At 35.0% G+C, this 22,486-nt stretch overlaps 1 protein-coding gene across 1 annotated transcript in view; it reads left to right on the top strand.

Annotated features, from left to right (window-relative positions):
* LOC136817704 (gamma-aminobutyric acid type B receptor subunit 2-like) overlaps positions 1-22,192 on the top strand; it is a 39,420-nt gene extending 17,228 nt beyond the window's left edge. The window contains exons 5-18 of the mRNA XM_067074030.1: positions 9,969-10,079; positions 10,645-10,710; positions 10,822-11,001; positions 12,315-12,465; positions 12,830-12,933; positions 13,446-13,527; positions 14,009-14,095; positions 14,648-14,798; positions 16,844-16,976; positions 17,787-17,897; positions 18,447-18,569; positions 19,420-19,597; positions 20,515-20,672; positions 21,691-22,192. Of these exons, the coding sequence (XP_066930131.1) occupies positions 9,969-10,079; positions 10,645-10,710; positions 10,822-11,001; positions 12,315-12,465; positions 12,830-12,933; positions 13,446-13,527; positions 14,009-14,095; positions 14,648-14,798; positions 16,844-16,976; positions 17,787-17,897; positions 18,447-18,569; positions 19,420-19,597; positions 20,515-20,672; positions 21,691-21,936 (1,881 nt within the window). The 3' untranslated portion in view covers positions 21,937-22,192. The remainder of the gene's footprint in view (positions 1-9,968; positions 10,080-10,644; positions 10,711-10,821; positions 11,002-12,314; positions 12,466-12,829; positions 12,934-13,445; positions 13,528-14,008; positions 14,096-14,647; positions 14,799-16,843; positions 16,977-17,786; positions 17,898-18,446; positions 18,570-19,419; positions 19,598-20,514; positions 20,673-21,690) is intronic.
* Positions 22,193-22,486: the final 294 nt, after the last annotated feature.

A 22,486-nucleotide genomic window follows, 5' to 3' on the forward strand; every position in this document is an offset into this window, starting at 1 on the left:
TCTAAAACGTTTTAGCAAAAGATTTTTGGTATGATGGTTGGTATTCATCAAAAGCAGAGGATAAGTGAAAAAAAAAATTTAAATTCTTTTCCAGGGGGTCTGGAACCTAAAAAACGTAATTTTTGAGATTTAGAACCAATGACAGATTTTTTTGAATTTTTTCTTCACTTATCCTCTGCCAAATGGTACAAGAAACAACCCCTGAAAATTTCATGGAGCTAGCAATTCTCAATCCCGAGAAAAACCTGCATAGGCGTTAGCAAACCCCCGGAAACGCGTTATGAGAAAATCAAGGAAAAAAACAAAAATGCGTATTATTTTAAGCTTGAAAGCTCTTTTTAACAAATTTCTTCACTGAATAGTCATCAAACCATACAGGTCTCATAAATCAAAGATAAGAATTTCATAAAAATTGATAAATTATCCAAAAATCAACAAAAACATGTTGCGCTTAACAAGTCACGTAAACATAATAATTAATAGCAAAGTTTGCGGTGATCTTGCGAAAACATCAAATTTGGGTGGAAACTGCCAGAAAAATGTGACCAAATGTTCATTAATAGTCCAGGGTGACTCTCTGTAGGTATAAAACTTTTCTGATGCATATTTTTATCCATATAGACTTGAATTGACAATGAGCGGACTTGACCGAAAGCGGTTTGAGTGGTCAAGTAAGTGTCAGATGACAATGCGTTTCTCGAGAAGTTACTTCCAGTTCATTAAAAAGCACATTTCCATCTTTGTTACATCATGTTGTGCTTGGAAATATCTCATTTACATTTAACTTCACTACAAAACATAATGTCAGTCACTAAAAGCGCGATGTTGATGCCCAAAACAAAATGGCGACAAATTGAAAGTTTTTCGCAGAAATCCTACAACATAACCAATGTACAGCAACTTTCTAGCTTCCTTAGAGTCTATTCTTCATTTAAATGAAACATTTCCATCAAAGAGATTAAGTTTCGATCTAAAACTTGCAGAAACTTGCCAAATATTCTGTAGAATCATGCTTACAGCTCTGTTTTTCGGTTTGTTTTGATATATTGCACTACTGAGGCTACCATCTTTAATTTTAAAGATGACGTAATGCCACGGGAAAAAACATTTTGACGCTCGAAAAGGGCGTAAAAAGAGCTTTCTTTTGGCGTATCACATTGCTATGTTCCGGCCAAGATTGAAGAAATAAGTCCTTAGCAACGGGATTTTTTCTGTTACTAGGGCGATTTTTCAAGCACCCAGCAGGATAAAAATGCTCACTGCGGCCTGAATGATAAAGATATCGCTCTGAAATTTTCAGGAGATGTTCAGAAAGGCCTAAGGATCTCGAAACTTCCAAAAACCAAAATTCGACAATTTTTTCGATGATTTTCCATTTCTCAGTTAACTACCACCTTAAATTTGCGATGTAAAAATTGAGCTTTTTTTCTACTTATGCTATAACGTTCATTTTTACACCAATGGTAGTTCAACCTTAGGTTAAGAAGTTTGTTAAATTTCAAGGCAAACAGAAAAGTCCTTCGGAAGATATGGGACCCGAAATACCCCTTAGTAGCACTTTTCTGTGAAATATCAAATCTCCAACTTATTACTAAAAACGGGGGTTATGTTATCTTTTTTTGAACAGTGCAATTAAAAGTTGTAAAATGTTAAGTGTTGGTGCATTGGTGTTATTGGTATCATTGATTATTTCGAAACAAAGCGAAATCACAGTATAATTGTTTTTATTGAAAAGATAAGCATAAACTTATATTGCCTTTGTTATTCTTAAGTCATTAAAGAACTTTGCTAATTCCCAAAACACTAAACATAGTTTGGCTATGAGGTCATTAAAGAGATCGTAAAATGTGTTATGGTCGAAATACTGTTTTATCAATCATATCACTACCCCCGTTTTTAGTAATAAGTTGGTGATTTGATATTTCACAGAAAAGTAGTACTAAGGGGTATTTCGGGTCCCATATCTTCCGAAGGACTTTTCTGTTTGCCTTGAAATTTAACAAACTTCTTAACCTAAGGTTGAACTACCACTGGTGTAAAAATGAACGTTATAGCATAAGTAGAAAAAAAAGCTCAATTTTTACAATCGTAAATTTAACCGCTAAAAATCGCAAATTTTTCAACCAAAAATACATTCAAATATAGCGCTTTTGATTCTCTGAAATAAGCAAAAAAAATTTCCATAATTATATTTGACTATCAAAAGTTACAGGCATTCTTGTTTCCACTGCCAATTATATCTGGACAGACTTTACTTTTATAAACACAGCATATAGAAACCAGTAGACTAGTAAACTAGTCGTTGAAAACAGACCCATATACAAAAAAATAAGCCCCAAATAAAAGAAATCGAAGAGGTGGTGTTGCGTGTCTTTTCTGAATTTCAACGACTAGAAGCTACTTCCCTCAAAAAACGTTGTTTAATTTTACAACCTTTTTTAGGCTTTTGAAAATCCATCCAACTTTTTTGACTAAATGATATTTCATAGTAACATTGGACATGGGAACATATAAGTAAATTAGCATTTCCAAAAACGCAATCAACAGAAAGAAAAATAAATGCAATTCCGCACGGGTCAGACATACAGAAATCTGTATGTCTCTCCTTACGATTTTAGGTGAAGAAAAAAGGCGTTGGAAGTAGCTTCTAGTCGGTTATTTTCCTTTTCTCTCACGCGCGCTGAATATTTAATTAGTGTTTACATTATTTGATTGACAGTTTTATTATAAGGTTATAAGTAATAACCGACTAGTTTACTAGTCTAAGAAACCAGCCCTCTTCGCATGGCGAGCCGTTTTTTCTGGACTTTTGGTAACGACCAAATTAAAGCTAAAACAAAGGAGTTTTCTATAAACACGATCAGAACACTTCGGGTAATCAGAGAAGCACTTTTTCTATTCCATCCCATTTCTCTGGTTCTATAGACTGGAAGAAAATTTTTACAGAAAACGGTTTTAGACACATTGAAAGCACTACTAATACGCATCTATGTATAAAAATCAGGAAAAACTAATGATTAAATCTCGAAAAAATCCCGGAAAACTGCTTTACCGGGATATTTTCGGATCTGGCAAAGATCGGGCTCCGCCACATTCAGTCGAGAACACCTTCAAATTAGCTTATCATAGGCTGATTAGCCTATCATAGGCTGTTTAGACTATTTTATATAGGCTAATTAGACTATTTTATATAGGCTATTTAGCCGAAAATCGATAAAAACCTCGATTTCTGACGAATATAAATAGTCGCGTCTTCTCTAAGAAATACATGGTTTCATGACAAATTTTGACTTTGGGTCAATTTTGGTTTAGGAAATATTCCACTTTTTGGTACTGCACAAGCCTTTTGTCGATTCAGCAGAACTTCATTATCAGAAAATTAGCCTATAATCGGTTAGTTAGCCGATGAATAGTAAATTTATTCATATTTCTGTTTCCAAAATTGAATGTTATATCAGTTTAAGTGAAAAAGATTCTTTTGGCTATGGGCAATGAAGTAATGATGAAAAATAGACGCGACTATTTTATTTCGTCAGAAATCGAGGTTTTTATCGATTTTTGGCTAAATAGCCTATGATAGGCTAATTTGAAGGTGTTCTTCACTGACATTCGAGAGTGTATGTTTACACATTATTTGTGCAAAAAATCAGTAAAAAAAATACCAAGAAATGCTTATTTTTCCTAAAAATGACAAAATGCCTTCTGTCCCAAAAAACTTATTTTTAGGCAGTTTTTGGCCAAAATTTACTCAAAAGATTTTTGTCTCAAATTCTTGCTCCGTCACATTTTGGATATTGTGCCATTTGCATCATTGTGTAAAAAATCAGAAAAAAACAATGAGCCAATCCCGAAAAAGCTGGTAACAGACGAACGGACGGACGGACGGAGATTGCTTTAATCCACAGGACCTCCGAGGTAGGTCCAAAAATGATTTTAATAAAAAAACAAGATTCGCACAAATGCGACTAAATATTTCCCCTTACACTTGCAGATGGACTGCCTGATCGAAAAAAAAAAACGTTTGAGGCCGTCCAGGCTTGCGCACTGCACTGGGCTCGACTTCAGTAACTTTCGAATTATTTATTATTTAAAGGTCTGATTGTAGCAGTTTAAGATTTTGAAAAAAATGAAAACTCGACCTCAGGCCCAAAAATCAAAATTTTCAAAAAAGAAATATGGTTTGTCTCTTAGCCAATCAGATTGCTTATATTTTTCAAGTTCAGGAAAGGAAAACAAAATTCGAGTTATGGAGCCAAAAAAGGGGAACATTCGATATATGGAGGTTTTTTTATAAGAGTTTATTAGGAAATTTTCATGCTGCCAACGAATTTGTTCGAGTTAAGGAGACGTTCGAGTAATAGAGGTTCGAGTTATGGAGACTCTACTGTATTTAAAAAAGTAAGCTCATCTCCAGGATAAGATGATAAAAACTTCGGGCATTACAATATGCTTATAAAAAAGTGTAGTCTAAAAAAATAGAGAAAAAAGGGCTCGGTACTGAAAGGGTTAACAGCATACACTCTTTTTTTATAAGAACAATCAGGCTTAGACTGAAACAATAGGTCTATTATTCTAGACAATAGAAAAAATAAGAACAAGCCTAGGCTTAACTCAAATTTCATGGTTCTTATAAAAAAAGAGCGTAGTGAGGGTTCATAACAAGAAAATGTCAAAGTGAGGAACGTTGCATATTGTAGTCATGTGTTTTAAAAATTACACTGAATGTAAACCTCAGATTAAACACAAAATGTATATTAATATATATGTATATAATGTATATTAAAAAATGTATAACAAAAGAACAGTAAAGCTAAGTTTGTTAAAAATCAAGGAAACCAGCACAAATGGGATAGGCCAAATCAGCAGTTTTTATTGGAATCATAAAGGCAAAGGTCAAGGAATTGCATTGTGACCGTTTTGTCATTTTTTTGGCAATGACTTCTTTAAGGGGCCATTCAAAAAGTACGTTCGTCGCTGAGGGGGGGAGGGGGTCAGCCAAAAAGCGAACGAAAACGAACAGGGGAAGGGGGCCAGAAATGGATTGGATTACCTTCATGTTTATATTTATGTGGAAGTTTGTTGATATATGAATCTCTTGACACCAATCTAATCCACAAAAGAGGAGATGCTTTATTCTATCGACCTCTTTGTCAAGAATATATGTCAACCTGAAATATCGGACAATAGTTTTTCTATAGACTTCTTTGTCGAGAATGTAAATCAATCTGCTCAAGCAGACAAGGTTTATATTTTTGCCGTGTGCGAAATATCGGACAATAGTTTTTCTATCGACTTCTTTGTCGAGAGTGTAAATCAATCTGCTCAACAAGCAGACGAGGTTTGTTTTATCGACCTCTTCGTCGAGAATGTAAATCAATCTGCTCAACAAGCAGACGAGGTTTGTTTTATCGACCTCTTCGTCGAGAATGTAAATCAATCTGCTCAACAAGCAGACGAGGTTTGTTTTATCGACCTCTTCGTCGAGAATGTAAATCAATCTGCTCAAGCAGACAAGGTTTGTTTTATCGACCTTTTTGTCGAGAATGTAAATCAATCTGCTCAAGCAGACAAGGTTTATATTTTTGCCGTGTACCTCTTTAGTGATCAAGCACTGTTGTTTACTCACACTGTTGGTGATCAATGCTTCCTTAATCACCAGCACACTGTATGGCACTTTTAGGAGAAAAATAAATAAAAAAAATAAAGAATATTGCATCCAAAAACTTCAAAAATCCTTAGGAAAAAGATCCCTGAAAGTCACTTTTAAAGCTGTCTGACTGTCTGAAAAATAACCAGAGAGAAAGTTTCCAATTCAGTCGAGTTGACAACCGAAACAGTCCAGAACATCCACCACATGGTGAGTTAAATTTCCTCAATAAAAATTGCACATTGATTAATCCTGACTAAAGGTTTTACACTATAGACAAGAGTTCCTCCTCGCTGCACAAATGCCTCGCTGCACAAATCGATCGGGAGAGGCGTGGGTGTTATTAAGGGCGCAAAAAGGGCGTAAGTAGCCAAGGATCGGAGAAATGCCTTTTTAACTAATATTTTCCCTTATAGTGGGGAAATATTCCAAAACTAATGAGTTCTAAAATATAATTAACAAATCGGAGAGGTGAAATTAAGAAGTTTCATTATAATTTTCGTCTTTTACAAATGTCTTCGTTCATCATTTCTATAAGATCATCCATTGATTCAAATGTTTTCATTTTCACAGCATTGATACAACATCACTAGAATGTTTCATTTTTGAATATTCGAATGTTTTCATTTTCACAACATTGATACAACATCAATGAAATGTTTTAATCTAATTTTTGTCCTTTACAAATATCTTCGTTTATCATTTCAATAAGATCATCCACTGATTCAAATGTTTTTATTTTCACAGCATTGATACAACATCACTAGAATGTTTCAATCTAATTTTTGAATTTTCGAATGTTTTTAATCAAATTTTCGTCTTTTACAAATGTCTTCGTTCATCATTTCTATAAGATCATGCATTGATTCAAATGTTTTCATTTTCACATTGGGACAATCTAAGAAGTCCAAAGATGCAAATCGGTAATGTTTGATGTTAGGTTCTGAAAGAGTTTTACAATTTTCATTGCTTGGTCTCCAGTCCTCATCTTGGATATGGAGAGAAACAACGTCACTGTCTATTGGTTTTCTAACATTCGACATCAAATCAGGGCCAAACATTACATTTATTTTTTTATCAATAAAATGTGAATAACTGCTAAATGGCGTGATGACGATCCTCAACGGTTGTTTCTTTTTTATTTCACGTAAAGCGTTCACTTTTTTTAATAAGGCAACAAAAAATGGAAAATAAACATCCTGAGGGAAGTGTGTGTAGATATTGATCATAGTTATTCCAGTCATGCAAGTTTCATTAAAAATGTCATCTCTTGAAAGAAGGTATTGGTGCATGTATTCATATCGGTCGAAATCTGGCTCTTTGATCACATCAAGTAGATTTTTAAGCAAGATATTTCTAGTCTCAGGTGCAGATATCATAGTTGAAAATAAGAAGAAAAACCGATTGATCGGCAACCAATTTGGAAGATAAGCGAAAAATTGACAGAAAATAATGATATTCCATAACCGATCATCTTGAAGTCCTTGCAACGTTTGCATTGCTTCTCCATAATGATAACCATCACTTAAATAGACCAATGTTTGTTTGACAATGTTGTTCCCCATCACTTGTTCATTATAAAGACGCTTCAAGAAATTTTTCAAATCGTTGTAAGGAATACCCTTTGAAGCAAAGCTGAGTTTTGTTTGAGGGAAATTCCATTCGAATTGATTGACATTGAAGCTTGGCCGCCATTGGACAACAAAACCATCACTCGGAAGGTATACATTGATGGTGAAGCAATCTTCGTTCCGTGTCAAAGGCTCTAAACGATGCAAGAAGTCATCCAAAAATTTAATTTCAATCCAATGTGCAATAATGGTTATATTATTTGTTTGTGGGCAAGCCAACATCTCCAATTCTTTAAACATGAACCCATCCGTATTACAATGGAATATCAATATGAAGAGAAAAGAAGTCACCAAAAAGGAGATACGGACCATTTTGTAAATACTCGAAAAGAATTTCTGTTGTTGCAAAAAATAATGATTGAATGAATTCAATGCTCATCTAGCAAGAATCTATACCAATTTTTAGGAAAGTCCCTTCAGAAAGTGTTTTGAAAGAAATAATAGACCAATTACTGACTTATTAACAAATCGATAATATCATTCTAACTTACACAATCAAAAATTTAATTACATTATGTATTGCTTGAGAAAAGTGAAAGATGTTTAAACTCGATGACTTGAACTATCAACCGTGTTAACAATCTTTACCTTAGACCTTAAATTATGAAGATATTTTTCTATAGTTTTCTCGAAAACAAGTCGAACATAAACCAGCTGCGTTGGAAGGTCAGTCCGAAATGCTAAGAAAGATAAGAAGATTAATTAAATGATATTAAATCCGCTAGATGGAGTGATACGTGTTTTTTTTTCAAGATAAGGAGTTTCGATAGAGAAATGGCGTGATTTTTTTTGCTCAAAAATAATCTTTAACTCCTTGAAGCTTAACCACACTAGAGTCACTGAAATTGGGAACCATTAGTCCGGAATTTTGCTGAACATTTACCTTACAAGACTTTTCTCTGGTGAGATCAGAGGCCCGGAATTCCCGAGTTATTTTTTCCGAGTTAAAAAAACCGAGTTAAAAAAAAACCGAGTTATCCCGAGTTATGACGTCATTTTTGGAATTTAGTGACGTCATTTTTCATTTTTTAACTCGGGAATTTTGCTTCCTTTAACTTTCCGAGTTATTTTTTTTCCATTTTTTTAACTCGGGAATTTTTGCTTCCTTTAACATTCCGAGTTATTTTCCATTTTTTAACTCGGGAATTTTTACTTCCTTTAACTTTCCGAGTTATTTTTCATTTTTTAACTCGGGAATTTTTTCTTCCTTTAACTTTCCGAGTTATTTTTCATTTTTTAACTCGGGAATTTTTGCTTCCTTTAGCTTTCCGAGTTATTTTTCATCTCTCTTTAAATTTCTTTTCAATCGACATGGCAAACTTTATGGCGCAATGGCGACAAACTTTATGTCAAGATTATGAAATGGACACAACACGTTTTCTCTTCTTATTTTTGCATCGCAGTGGATGGTTATGTTTAAGTTATGTCTTTGATTTAGGTTGGTATGGGATCAATAGATTAAAGCTGGTGTTTTTTTATGAAGAAAAATAACTCGGAAAGCTAAAGGAAGCAAAAATTCCCGAGTTAAAAAATGAAAAATAACTCGGAAAGTTAAAGGAAGTAAAAATTCCCGAGTTAAAAAATGGAAAATAACTCGGAATGTTAAAGGAAGCAAAAATTCCCGAGTTAAAAAATGGAAAATAACTCGGAAAGTTAAAGGAAGCAAAAATTCCCGAGTTAAAAAATGAAAAATGACGTCACTAAATTCCAAAAATGACGTCATAACTCGGGATAACTCGGTTTTTTTTAACTCGGTTTTTTTAACTCGGAAAAAATAACTCGGGAATTCCGGGCCTCGTGAGATCAAGCCATACGAAACTTTGCAAGAAAAGGAATATGATTGAATTTGTCATGTTTTTAGTTCTCAAATGTTTTTCTAAGCCCTATTAAGATAGATGGCGATCAAATGGTGACAATCCAATCTAAAAAACAGTTTTGTTCAGCTCGGAGTGCCATAAAGAAAGATTCATAGCTTAAAATGGTATCATACATATATCAAAGTTTGTAAGTTCTATGTAACGTTAATTCAACACGAAACGGCTACACACAACTGGTGCTACTGTGTCTGCCTGTTTGCTAAAATAAGTTTTACCAAAAAACTTTCTTAGTTTTACAACTGATCCAAAAGAGCAATTAGAGCCAAAATGTGAGTGAAAATAAAAAAGGATCACTTAGAAGAAATTTGGACGCTGAGAGCTTCAAAACATTCCCCTTTATCGTTTTCCCGCCTCATTCATGAAGCGCTTTAAAAAACGAGGCATTGTGGTTACTTATTTTGTCTTACTACAATAAAAACGGAATCGAAAATCACACGTGTACTCCGATCGGAATATCAATAACCAATATATTATAACCAACGTTAAATAAATCGGAAAATAAAAAATTAAATTAAGGAGTTTTGAAAGACCGCGTCAAAGGATTTTGCAGCGGGAGGTCTTGTCCCAGCCCTCGTTTTCGGGAATTGACGGATTCAATACAAAGGCCGACTATCAGTCCTCTCCTATGGGAAATTGCCCCGCTTCTTCAGAGCTTGAGAATTGGCGGATGCCAACCCGCCATCGGAATATCAGATAAGCAATAAAGTAACTCTTATCCTGAGCTCATCTTTCTTAAATAGACTCTTTCAAGATAATTAAATCATCGTGGGCTCATTTACATGATATGTATTCCCTCAAAATGTTTCATTATAGTTAGTTGAAACTTTGTTGATCCGATTGAAAAAGATTCACGCCAAAGCCATTGTGGTGGAAAAATTCAAAGAATCTGAAGCCTTTCAAGAAAGCACTTTCCCTAAACTCAAGGTATGTGGTAAAATATTCAGTTTGGATATCACTGACTTTTTTTGTCATTTTCCCGCTATCTTTTCGTTTTTTTCAAAACTGCATAAACTTTTCCATACAGTTTACTTACAATACAATCTACCTATGACGTTAGCAAAATGGCGGATCTTATAAGGTTTTTCTTAAATTTTTCGGATTTAAGGGATTTTGTACCATCTTATTGGGCTCTGTATAGAGTTTTAAAAACACTGAAAAAGGGTTCCTTACGATCGTTGAGCCCGAGATGTCTAGCAGAAGATTTATTTCAGAAGGTTTTTCTAGAGGTACGGAAAATAGCTTATGTTAAGTTAGAAAAGTGGTTAATATTCAAAAGCACATTTTTCAACTACCTGAGGTTTTTGCCTTTCTCCGCTAGAGAATGGCGGTGTAATCTTACCCAACGGGACTGTGCTATCTGACACACAACGTTTTTTCGACGTTTATCTAACGTTCACAACGTCCATATAACGTTAGATGAACGTTGAAACAACGTTGTGTGCCAGCTGGGGTGCTATCTACGACTTTTTTTTTTTTTTTTCAATTTCAGAAAAACGACGTTCGAGTGATCGTTTTAATATCAAGAGTGGCTGGACTCCGACGAACTTTTTGTGAGGTAAAGTCACTTGTTACAATTAGAGACTTCTCGTATTCTTTCAAGAATTACAAGTAAAATTACTACAACGAGAAAATTGTGTTCTATTAGAGACTCTTGTATTTGTTATAGGCTTACAAGCGAAACTACTACGGCAAAAAGATTGTGTACATTGTTCTGGGATTGATTGATTCCCGCTGGCATTCGAACAGCGAATGTCCGAGATCGGAACTCTTTAAAGCTTCGAATGGTGCCATCACATTTCACAAAGTTAATGTCCGCCCAGATGGAACACCCACTGTGTTCGGAAAAGTAAGTATCTAGTAGAATCTCTTTATGTTTAACATCTCAAACTCGAATGTCTCTTTACACCTTTTCTCACAGACACGGTAGGACTTTTTCAGCCAGTGGGGATAAAAATAATTGACTGAAACTCGATGGGGATTGATAGATTCTCGCATTTTTTATGACTGGAGATTTCAATTCTTTTGTATTCAGAAGGTCAGAAAAATCAGTAGGGATGGGAAAAATAGCATAATAATTTGCAGTGGGGATTTAATTTTCCACCGGGGATGATAATTTAGACAATTTTTCCAGTGGGAGCGGTTCCAGTGGTTCTGTGAGAAGGGGGTGTCTCTTTAACTTGGACATGTTTTTTGGTCCCTTCAGTTAGGGCTCCTCGTGTAACAGTCTACGTAACTTCAAATCTCCATAATCCGAACAGATTTGTGTTCGAGTTAGGCTCAACTGTAAATATTTCGAAACTGACCTCTCAAAAACGTTGGATTAATCTATATCTGCCATCGTATTGATCGGGATATAAAGGAGCATGAATTTCACCCCTGGAAAAAGGAAATATAGGTACAATGCTGGACAAAAGGTTTGTAGATTTCTCCAATATTTGCAAAATACTCCAATATCGATCAAAAACAAGTCCCCAAGAGGCTCTGGGTGCTTTCCAAACCCATTCAAAGCCTATGAAAGTCACCCACTGCAGTCTAACCGCAAGGGCAAACCACAAGGGCTTGATTAACTGGCTTACACCAGTATCAAAACGCTGATTTTTTGCTTGTGGTTCCCTCAAAAGCAATTCAAAAGCAATTCAACGACTTCAAGAGTGTTTTTCTTAACTTCCATCCCCTTTCAGACACATTGAAGAGTCATTTTGCTCTATTTCTCATCATTTTTCACTGAAATTCCATTTGTCTACAACCTTTTGTCCAGCATTGTAGCAAATATGGATTTTTTGATCATCTAAGCTCTTGGAAAACAGCTACTTAAATAAAACTCTTTGGAAAAGTATAAAAAGTTTCCTTAGACCTCCTGGAATGTCTTTTTCGGGGATAGGTCGATTTTTAACTTTCCGAAAGTAACTTATGTATTCAATTGAGCATAACTTTTGAATCTAATGAATTGAATTTAATAAATGACCCTTCAAAATTTAAGTTTATTTTTCTTCTTTCCAATGAAATGGAAAAGAATTGGTTCTTTAGAATTTTTAGATTTTGAGAAAATTATTTTTAAAGAGAGAAACTTTTTTGTGGGGCTCCCGGTACAATGTTCCAATAATAACCTTTACATACCTCTATTAAACTATGTACTACAACTAGCTACATACTTTTCAGACAGGTGTTGAAGTGAAACAAGGGATAAAAGAAATGCGTGAAAAGTTATACGGCATGGCAACACGTTACTCCTGCAAAGACAACTTGGACACGTATGGATTCGATGCTATTACAAACATGATGCTCGGTTACCACCACATCATACAAAACTGTGAGTTGTGACTGGTTCCACCAAACTCTAAAAATTTTCTTCCTTCCATTGATCGTTATATACTCAGACACCGGCCTGACAAAATCTAATATTACTCAATGTTGGTCAAAAAAATTTTTTAAACGGAGAATTTCGTTGAATTATAAATTGAACCAGTTTGTGAATAAATCTTAAACCAATCTGCAGAGGGGTACTTGGTGATCAAAAACTGAGCAAATCGATTTTTATTTTTTGATAATAACAAAAAAGAAAGCTAACAAAAAGTTAAAATAATGAGCTTCCAGACCAGGGTTTTTCATACGGACTATGATACCACTAGATTCATAATTCATCGGGTAGTACTTTTATTTTTATGATATTTCAGTGTACAATGGAAGTCGAAAGTTTGTTATTGAGAGGTATGGTGACGAATTAATGATGAAACAAGCCGTCCACAGTTTTCGCTACAATCATTTCGAAGGAATTACAGTAAGTTGAAGTCATCTACAGTGGCGGATCTAAGGGGGAGTTCAAAAGTTATGACCGAATGTCTTCATTTCCTTGTAAAGAGTAAAGCTAAAAGAAATAAAACATTATCTGTCATATACTTTGGAGATTCGCTACTGACTTGATGTCTATTTAGCCTATGATGGATTTTTATCTCAGGGATAAGTAAAATGAGACTTTCTGTCTCAAAATTCTGCAACCTACTGTCAACTCTGGTTGATTCAAACTTCTTAAATTCGAATCTTTTTTGTCATTCAAACTAAAACATGGGTCCCTTTTCAGCCAAATATGAGTGGAAACGTTCTGTTTAATCTGAATCATTTTCTAATTCTAAGCCCCATGAAGATCGAATTTAAGAGAGGGAACAAGATTTTGAAATAATTTTTTCTGTTCAGTGACAAATGTGTCTTGGAAATGAAAAATTTTGCTTTGGCATAAGAATTTCCGCGTCACTGTAAACATAATATACTTTAATTATTTTGAACTTTTTAAAGGGCCGAGTGAGTTATACGGATGATAACGAACGAAAAGGAAATTATTTTCAACTGGCCACTATTGCACCGAGAAATGAATTCTGTAAGAAACTTTTCTGTTTTACAGTTAACGATCTACTTTTCCATACGCTGCATTATTTGATTGTAAGTCACCCTCAACAAAAAAAACTCTCATAAGCGACGCTCTACTATGCGACATGCTCCTGGTTTTTGCACTAAAGATTACCTAATGGATATCAAGAATTTCAATTGGTTTAAAGGGACATTACAGTAGTAAATGTAAACATTGCGCGAACCACGTGTCATTAAAGAGAACAATGAAAATCACGTGTCCAAAACAAACTTGTAAAACAATTGAACAATAAAAATTAGCCATATTTGGTTTGATTTTTTATTTTGACATGTGACATTTGTTTTGATTTTGTATCCGCTGCATACAGTTTGTTTACAAATTTCGCAAGTACTGTTATGTCCCTTTAAGCACAGTCAAAGCTTAGCCAAGGCTATTCGCACGTCTCTACCCATCATTTTTAAGAAAAAAACTTCTCACTTTGCATTTTTAGCAACCAAGTTTGACATAAAGGCATATTTCAACGGCGACACGTTATCTTTCAAAGATCCAAATGATGGATTAGCAAGCATCTTTATTGGTAAGACTGTCTTACAGGCACACAACATTGTTTCAACGTTTTCCTTAACGTTTATATGGACTTTATGAAGAATAGATAGTTGAAATAACGTTGTGTGCGAGCTGGCATACGTCAGATTCTTGCATGTGACTTAGATCTGTTGACCTTTAAACTTGACAACGACACGTACACAAGGATATCTTTTCAGCATTCCCTCGTCAATAAAGACTTCTTTTTCAAAGGTACTCTCCACAATGCTATATGTCACCCTTTTCAAAAGTTGTTTTATCCGGTCCATTTTTATTGCAGCCTCCTCCCCGTTTTGAAGTTTATAAAATCTTTCAACCATGTGATTTTTCATGTGACGTCAGTTCTTGAAACAGTACTCTCATTGACTTCAAATGACGTCAAAATCTTCCTCGATATTCTGGGGATATTTATATAAGAGACAACGGGTTGGTGTCGAGAAAAAAGCCGTGCCCATCTGGTACAGGCAATCACCAAGCCTACTTACTCTAAAACCGTAAGGGTCGGAAAAGTGTTCTGCTAATCATCCTCTTTTGTCTTATTCAGGTGAAAAGATTCCAATTGATGGCCTACGCGAGAAAAAAGTGGCCATCTCGTTGAATGTCTCATTAAAGTATACCATATGGACGTTGACTTGTCTTCTTATCCTGTTCTCGGTGATGTTCTTATTTATAAATGTCATCCATAGGAATAGAAGGTATGGTGGTTTTCTTTTTTTTGTTGGGTTGGAAAGACGTTCTTTAACTGTTCTGAGTGATGTTCTTATCATAGTATAAGAAAGCCGCGGCTGGAATGATGACGCTATTGTTTTTGTCGTAAATGGATGTTCTATCTGTGTCTCCGTGGTTTATAAGAACTAAGTCGAAGGTAACAAAATCCTTAACCTTAAAAGTGTTCATAATATTCAATTGAAGAACAACTACTTTTCAAGTCTCAACTTTTTCTAACTATCCTCTCTTATTACCTTATTTGAAGTATATTTTTATAAACTCCAAATAAATTTTTATAAATTTAGGAGCAAATAACACACATTTTATTAAAAGAACTAATTTTCAAATGTTAAACTTTGAATGTTTGCTGTCACCTCAATACTGTTGTTTTTCGAATGAAATTTTCACAGAATGCAGCTTGAATATTTATTTACTAATACTAGTAATGATTTTTCAGAATAATCAGGAAGGCACTTCGAGGCACTCAATTTTCTTCAAGTTCTTAAAGCACTGACATTATGACGTTCCAGTACTTTTAAACTAAGAGTCTTTTCTTTTACTTTGATGTTATGAATGCGTGAATTATCAAGAGATTTGCGTTTATGAGCAAAATTACGTCTAACGAGGGAGTTTGTTAAAAGTCAAATTAAATTGACAATGGAAATTGTCACTGAACCATAAAAAAATTCGTTCTTACGACATAGATAGAACAACAGAAATTCAACTGTACTCATTCCAGCCGCGGCTTTCTTATACTATGTTCTTATCTATCAATATCACCCGCAGGAATAAAAGATATAAAGGTTTCATTTTATTGTTGAGCTAGAAAGGTGTTCTTAAACTGTCCTTAGTGATGTTCGTATATTATCCACAGAAAGTAAAAGGTGGAAGTTATTTTTATTTTGTTGAAAAATTAAGATATGAATTCTTCATGATATTCTTCACGACGATTCTTAAGATAGAACGAGATAGACACAATATAAGTTCTAATTTGAAGTAAAAATTCTCCATAGAAATAGCAATAAAACTTTTTGGGTCGGCAGGTTTCGAGGTAGGGTCATTGGGTGATGACAAACCAACATTGTGTCCAGCCTGTACGATAAATTGTTTTCGCACAACGCCGCATTATTGAAAGTAAAATATGATCGCCCGCTTTTGAAAAACTAAGAAGTTTTATGTTTTTAAAAAGACGAGCAAATCTTAAGGCTACGTTTTTTTTTGCTCAAAAATGTTGAAGATTCCTCTTTAGCCCCTCTTTGCTTTAAAATGTATAGGCGTGGCCTCGTTTACTTTCCAATCTTGAGAATTTGTTTCTTAAAGAGCTTGTTAATGTTTTTTTTAAGTTACGTAACTTCCGCCATTATGGAAACAAACATTTGGTTTGCGTACGGGATTGTCCATAGATTTATAAAGCCTGAAGGGCTGGGTACTTTAAGCCATCGCAGGCAAAAAAAAGTGAATATCGGAAAAAATATTGTCACTATTGTGACGAAGCTTCTGATTGGTCAAGCGCTGAAATTCTATTGTAATATCACGTGACCTAGGTAGGATTTCCTACCTAACAACGATACATTTTTGCAGCAAAATACGCCATGGGAGATTGCCTCTAGAGATTTGAATGTTTGCTTTCATAATGGTGAAAATTACTTTACTCAACAAAGTAGGATCACGTTTTTCCCACCAGGCTGATCAAGACGAGTTTTAACTAACTTTTACTTTACCTCACATGAACTTTTTTGAATTATTTTACTATTTCCCAGACTATAGAACTCTCTAGGACTGGCCATAGGCCATTTCACAGTCGAATAGCGTAATGGGTAATCAGGACCATTGCGTGCTAATTACGACTTACTATGGGTCCAAAGTTTTGAAAAAGTTTGAAGATTTTTGCGTCTAACCAACGGGAAACCGTTATCGAGGCGCAATCAATCCTGATTACCCATGATCCATTTCGACTGTGAAATGGCCTTATTGAGTTTACTTTCTGATCTTGAAATTTGTTTACAACTGATTTCCTTTTTTCCACCACCAGTTTAATCAAGATGAGTTCGCCGAACATCAACAACATCATCTTATTGGGAAGTATTTTATGTTACACAACAGTCATCATGAATGGGATTGATTCATCCACAGTCCTCTATTACCAGATTGGTCATTACTGTAATGTGAGTAACTCATCTCTAATATGTCATGTTATCAGATCAATTTTCGCTTAGACGTCTTTGGCAAACTGGGAATTTAGAATTATCACGTGGCCTAAAGATCGCGAATCAGCCTCTTGTTCACCTAATTTCTTTCATTTTCGTGAGGAAATCCACACAAATTTTAATCCATTTGAGATAAAAATGGGATTGATTTTCGCAACATTTGATGCCCGAAACTTTGCTATATTTTTAGGGTTTATCTTCGCAAGTTGGCGTTTTAGAAACACTTCGTGTGAATTTTATTCCTTAAATCTGTCTGAAATTGGATCAAAACGGTAGTGAAGATGCCAATCAAAAAAAATACAATTAGAGTTTTGTGTGCAATTTGCGTGGATTTATTTTGTGAACCAGCAAAAACCCGGGAGGCCACTCACATGGTCCGACCCACGACATGTGTCATAGGTTTTTCGAGACCCTCGAAATGCACTGTAAGGGTGTACTTTTGATAGAATGCACTACAAAGGTCTTCTTTTAGCTGGATACACTGTAAAGGTGTGTTTAGGGACTGTTGAATTGCAAGTCTGACAGTGAAAATCTGATTAATCTTTATAGTTTTGACTCGCACTCATTTTGATTTGTTTTGCACATTTTGCCGATATCTCAGGCTCATTTTCAGGTGGCTTCAGTCAGCAAAATAAGATATGTATAGTTTTGGTGGCGCATGCCGCTGTTTAGAAATCGAGTGTGAAAGTTATCAAAGTCACTGCCAGCAAAAAACTCTCATAAACGAGAGCATCAATTGTAAGTTTCTAAATGTGATTTTTCTTTCAGACGGTTATTGTGGTATTTGCAGCTGGTTTCACCCTGTTGTTCGGAGGTCTTTTCATCAAAACATGGCGCGTCTATCGCATCTTTACCGCTGTTGAAACACTCAAAACTGTTGTAAGTGTCGCTAGTTATTGTAGTTGTTGCGCGTCTATCGCATTTTTACCGCTGTTGAAACACTCAAGACTGTTGTAAGTATCACTAATTGTTGTAGTTGTTGCGCGTCTATTGCATTTTTACCGCCGTCGAAACACTCAAGACTGTTGTAAGTGTCGCTAGTTATTGTAGTTGTTGCGCGTCTATCGTATCTTTACAGCCGTCGAAACACTCAAGGCTGTTGTAAGTGTCGCTAGTTTTAGTAGTTGTTGCGCGTCTATCGCATCTTTACCGCTGTTGAAACACTAAAAACTGTTGTAAGTATCGCTAGTTGTTGTAGTTGTTGCGCGTCTATCGCATCTTTACCGCCGTCGAAGCACTCAAAACTGTTGTAAGTATCGCTAGTTGTGGTTGTGGCGGTCTGAAGAGAGGCTCGTATGTTTTAGATTTTTCGATGAGGACTAAATTTCACGGTATATTATTTGTAAATTTTGATACTCCAATTTAGAAAATATCTTAAAATACCCTATGATTCTAAAACGTGTATTTACTGACTTTTCTTCCCACCAGGCGATCAAAGATCCTCAGCTTTATCTGATGGTTTTCTTGATGTTATTGATCGATGGTATTATTTGTACAGCTTGGTTACTCGTCTCACCTTATCAAATGACTAGCCTGGAAGTCAGCAGAAGAGTAAGTCAAAAAATGCTTTCAAATTTTTATATTGATTAGGGGCTTCAAACTCAATGTGGTGATTACGCTTCCCTCCCTCGCTTTCTTTCTCTTCCTCGTAGTACAAAACCCAAAATAAATCTAATCAAAGTAAGACATTAAAAAAAAATTCCACGTGACCATTGTCTAATTCTCTTCGATATCTGGTACACATAGGTGGTTTTAGACCGTGTCGAAGCTAGCAGGGGAAGAGATTTGCAATTGTAATTTCGTTGTCAATTAACGAGCGTTGCGCTCCTTCGCATGTTTCTGACGTAATTGCTCTTTTGTCTTAAATCCGTCAGTGGCATATAATAAGAATTTGAACTTTAGAAAATGGTCATTTTTCTGTTGAGCTCTTTTTCTAGATTTTACAAAAATGCACAGTTCTTTATATAAGAATCACATAATAAGGCTTGTGTTCCTTTAACAGATGGCCAGTTTGTTTTCTTCTCCAACATACAGTGTGTCCTAAAAAAGCGGACAAATTTATCAAATCCCCTCATAGTTTATGCCAATTTTATGACTTATATACTTAATATTTCAATCACAAAAACCTACTTAATCGTCTTGGGAGTTGAGTATCTATTGATAGAACAGAATTTTAATCTTATTTCAATTACTCAAAGCCGTTGTCTTTGTATTATCAGCTTTTTTATGCTTACTGATTGCGCTGGATAATAAATATTCTCTGGCGTCTATAAGTAACATAAATAAAGCCTGGAATACATGGTGACGAGGTTGCTCAATGCCCAGTTAAGATAATGAGTTTTGAGGATTTTATTTTATATGAAAATTTAACATTTGTCCGTTTTTTTCGGACACACTGTAGGTCATCAGCAACTCGACAGAATACGTGGAAGTGTACAACAGTTGTGTGGCTATTCATGACACCAAATTTGAAGTGGCCATGTTCTTATACAAAGGTCTGGTCATGTTGTTTGGCCTGTTCATGGCTTGGGAAACCAGAAATGTTAATATCGCCGCTCTTAACGATTCCAAACAAATAGGTACGTGGGTTTCAATCTTGCTTTCATTACATCCCTTTCTCACAGACCCACAAACCCTCCTTTCCTTTCCTTTATGTCCATGAATTCCACACTGGGCGAATAGACGATATCGGCTTTCCGAATTCTCCCCGAATGATTACCCATGATGCATTGCGCAAAAAAGTTCACGGACAATATTGACTCACTGAATTTTTTTGCGCAATGCATCATGGGTAATCATTCGGGGAGAATTTCGTTAAGCCGATGTCGTCTATTAAGAGATCCGATCCTGGAAATATCTTGAAAATATAATATTTCCATGTACATTTGTATATATGGAAATATGACTTTTCTGTATTTCAAAAGTTTAGGAAATATCATATTTCAAAAGTTTAGGAAATATCATATTTCAAAAGTTTAGGAAATATCATATTTCAAAAGTTTAGGAAATATCATATTTCAAAAGTTTAGGAAATATCATATTTCAAAAGTTTAGGAAATATCATATTTCAAAAGTTTAGGAAATATCATATTTCAAAAGTTTAGGAAATATCATTTTTCATGATGGAAATATTTTGAAAATATGATATTTCAATGAATTTCAGATTTGGAAATATCATGAAATATGTTATTTCTTAAACTTTGGAAATATAGACAAGTCATATTTCCATATTTACTAATGTATATAGAAATATCACATTTTCAAGATATTTCCAGGATTGGAAATCTCTTTTCGCCAGGTTTAAACTCCATCGATTAGGACCCCAGGTTGATTAATTTTCAGGGTTGAAGTACAGTAGCCCCTAGTTTGAACTAATTTCAAGTCCCTTTCTAGGAGAAAGTCTCCTTTAGGAAAGATTCTCTCTGTTATTCGAACAAATGATATTCCCCCTTCGAGTTCGAATTAGCGAGAGTAAGCTGTAACATTTTTCTTTAAGGCATGTCGATATACGGAGTGGTGGTGATGGGTATATTGGGTACAATTTGTATGTATGCATTGGAAGGCCACAAATTCGTCAACGTTCGATATGCTATTGTCACTTTAGCCATTGTTGTGTCTACATTCTCAACTGTTCTATTTGTGTTTTTACCGAAGGTATGTTACGCACACATTGTGTTTTCTGTGGAAGACATTTTTTATAAGCAGTCAGGAGCCTTTGTTTACATGTTTTTTTATAAGCAAGTGCCCCAATATCAGGCTCGCGTTATGCTTAGTAATCTATTGTTCTCAAATAATACCCAAAACTACTGAGCCTGCATATGCTTATAAACGTTATGCTTATAAAAGAAAAAACATGTAGCGGATATTATCACTATTTAACAAAAGCTATTTAGATAAGCCATAAGCAGGGTATAATATCAGCAAATTTTAAGCAAATCTTTCAGAAAATTAGCTACTTTGCTAAGCCCCACACTAGGTCTGATCCGAAAAATGGAATTGCTTATAAAAAAATAAAGTGTAATACTTCAATGGTAAATGATTTGTTGGGCCTCAACCTCGTTCCCTGCGTATTATCAGCTTTTTTATGCTTACTGATAGCGCTGGCGTCAGTCAATAACGTGAATAAAGCCTGGGATACACGGGGACGAGGTTGATTGGGCCTTTTAAGACCTTTTTTCCGATTTTTTTTCGAGATGAAGTTCCTCTATATCAATTTTTTCCAAAAGTTGAAATTCAATTTGAGAAACTTAACTACTCAAAATATTAGTCGGGTCCCAAATGGAATTTTGTTGAGTTGTCTAAAATCGTCTCTAACAATAACTTTTTAGCGAATTCTAGTTTTAACCCCTTAGTACGTAACAAACTTTTCTACGCAATAAAAAATTATACTCGATTTGCGACTGAGAAGCATGTTTTGTTTAGACCAGGCAATGACTCGTTACGCCACCTTTTGGTAGAAAATGTGCCATATTGATTTTTGGGTGCGTTTCGGAACCATGTGTGCACCATCCGTGTCTGATACATTTTCAAGCAAGTCGTTTGTTTCCTCTACGGTGGGGTGGTGTTTTACCCGTTGTTGTTTTAATAACACCCGACAAGGATTAAAAAAATGCAGAAATCGTCTGTGGTAGTAACACGGGACAGGCTAAAATATTCTTTACTTTTTTCGAAGGTTGTTCTTCTGTACGGCACCGAAGATCGATTACGTGAAAAGGAACGAATCAGAACACATTCTAAAGAATCATCCATTCACAACAGTTCCAATCTACATACCAACAGTTACCAAAGCAACCTGTCGTCGTCAAGCAGTGATCGTCATGACAACAACTCATCAGTCGTTGATGCAATGGAAGAAAACTCGTCACCAGGACAACCAGAAATGACTGGGAACTTGAATGTCATTTATGAACATGATTGAGTTTTGTTCTACTGTAATAGAATCGCAAGGGATTCCTCTCGTCTACACATAAGAAGAAATCCAAACAGCCACCGTGATTCATTGGATAAAGAATTACTGCGAATAAAGAGCTGCAAACTATATTGATAAAAGCAACTTTTTCACTATGAGCATGAACATATAAACGACTGGACGTCTATCTTTTATTGTCTCTTTGAAGCGAGCTTCGTTGCCACCTGTATTTCAAAATTGGTATGAAAAATCCGACAATATTCCGTCATAATTTTATTTCTTTGAATTATTTAAGTAAAAGTATTGATAGAGCTTGAACATTACTCCTAATGCACAAAAAAATCATTTTTGAATTTTTTTCACAAGTTTGCAATATATTTTATCAAATTTTCAACTCTAAATGCAGAATTTCGACTGCGTGTATACTTGATCCCTTTTGTCACTCCAATAATTTTTTTAGACTGAAAAAAATAGCTTGCCAAATTGAGAGCCTGTCATAAGATATCGAATTAGCATGTACACTCTCTAAAATTATTAGACTTTTAAGTCAAAATTTAGA

This window comes from Clytia hemisphaerica, unplaced genomic scaffold (assembly GCF_902728285.1).
Source record: "Clytia hemisphaerica strain Z4C2 unplaced genomic scaffold, Clytia hemisphaerica genome assembly, whole genome shotgun sequence".
Taxonomy (NCBI): Eukaryota; Metazoa; Cnidaria; class Hydrozoa; order Leptothecata; family Clytiidae; genus Clytia; species Clytia hemisphaerica.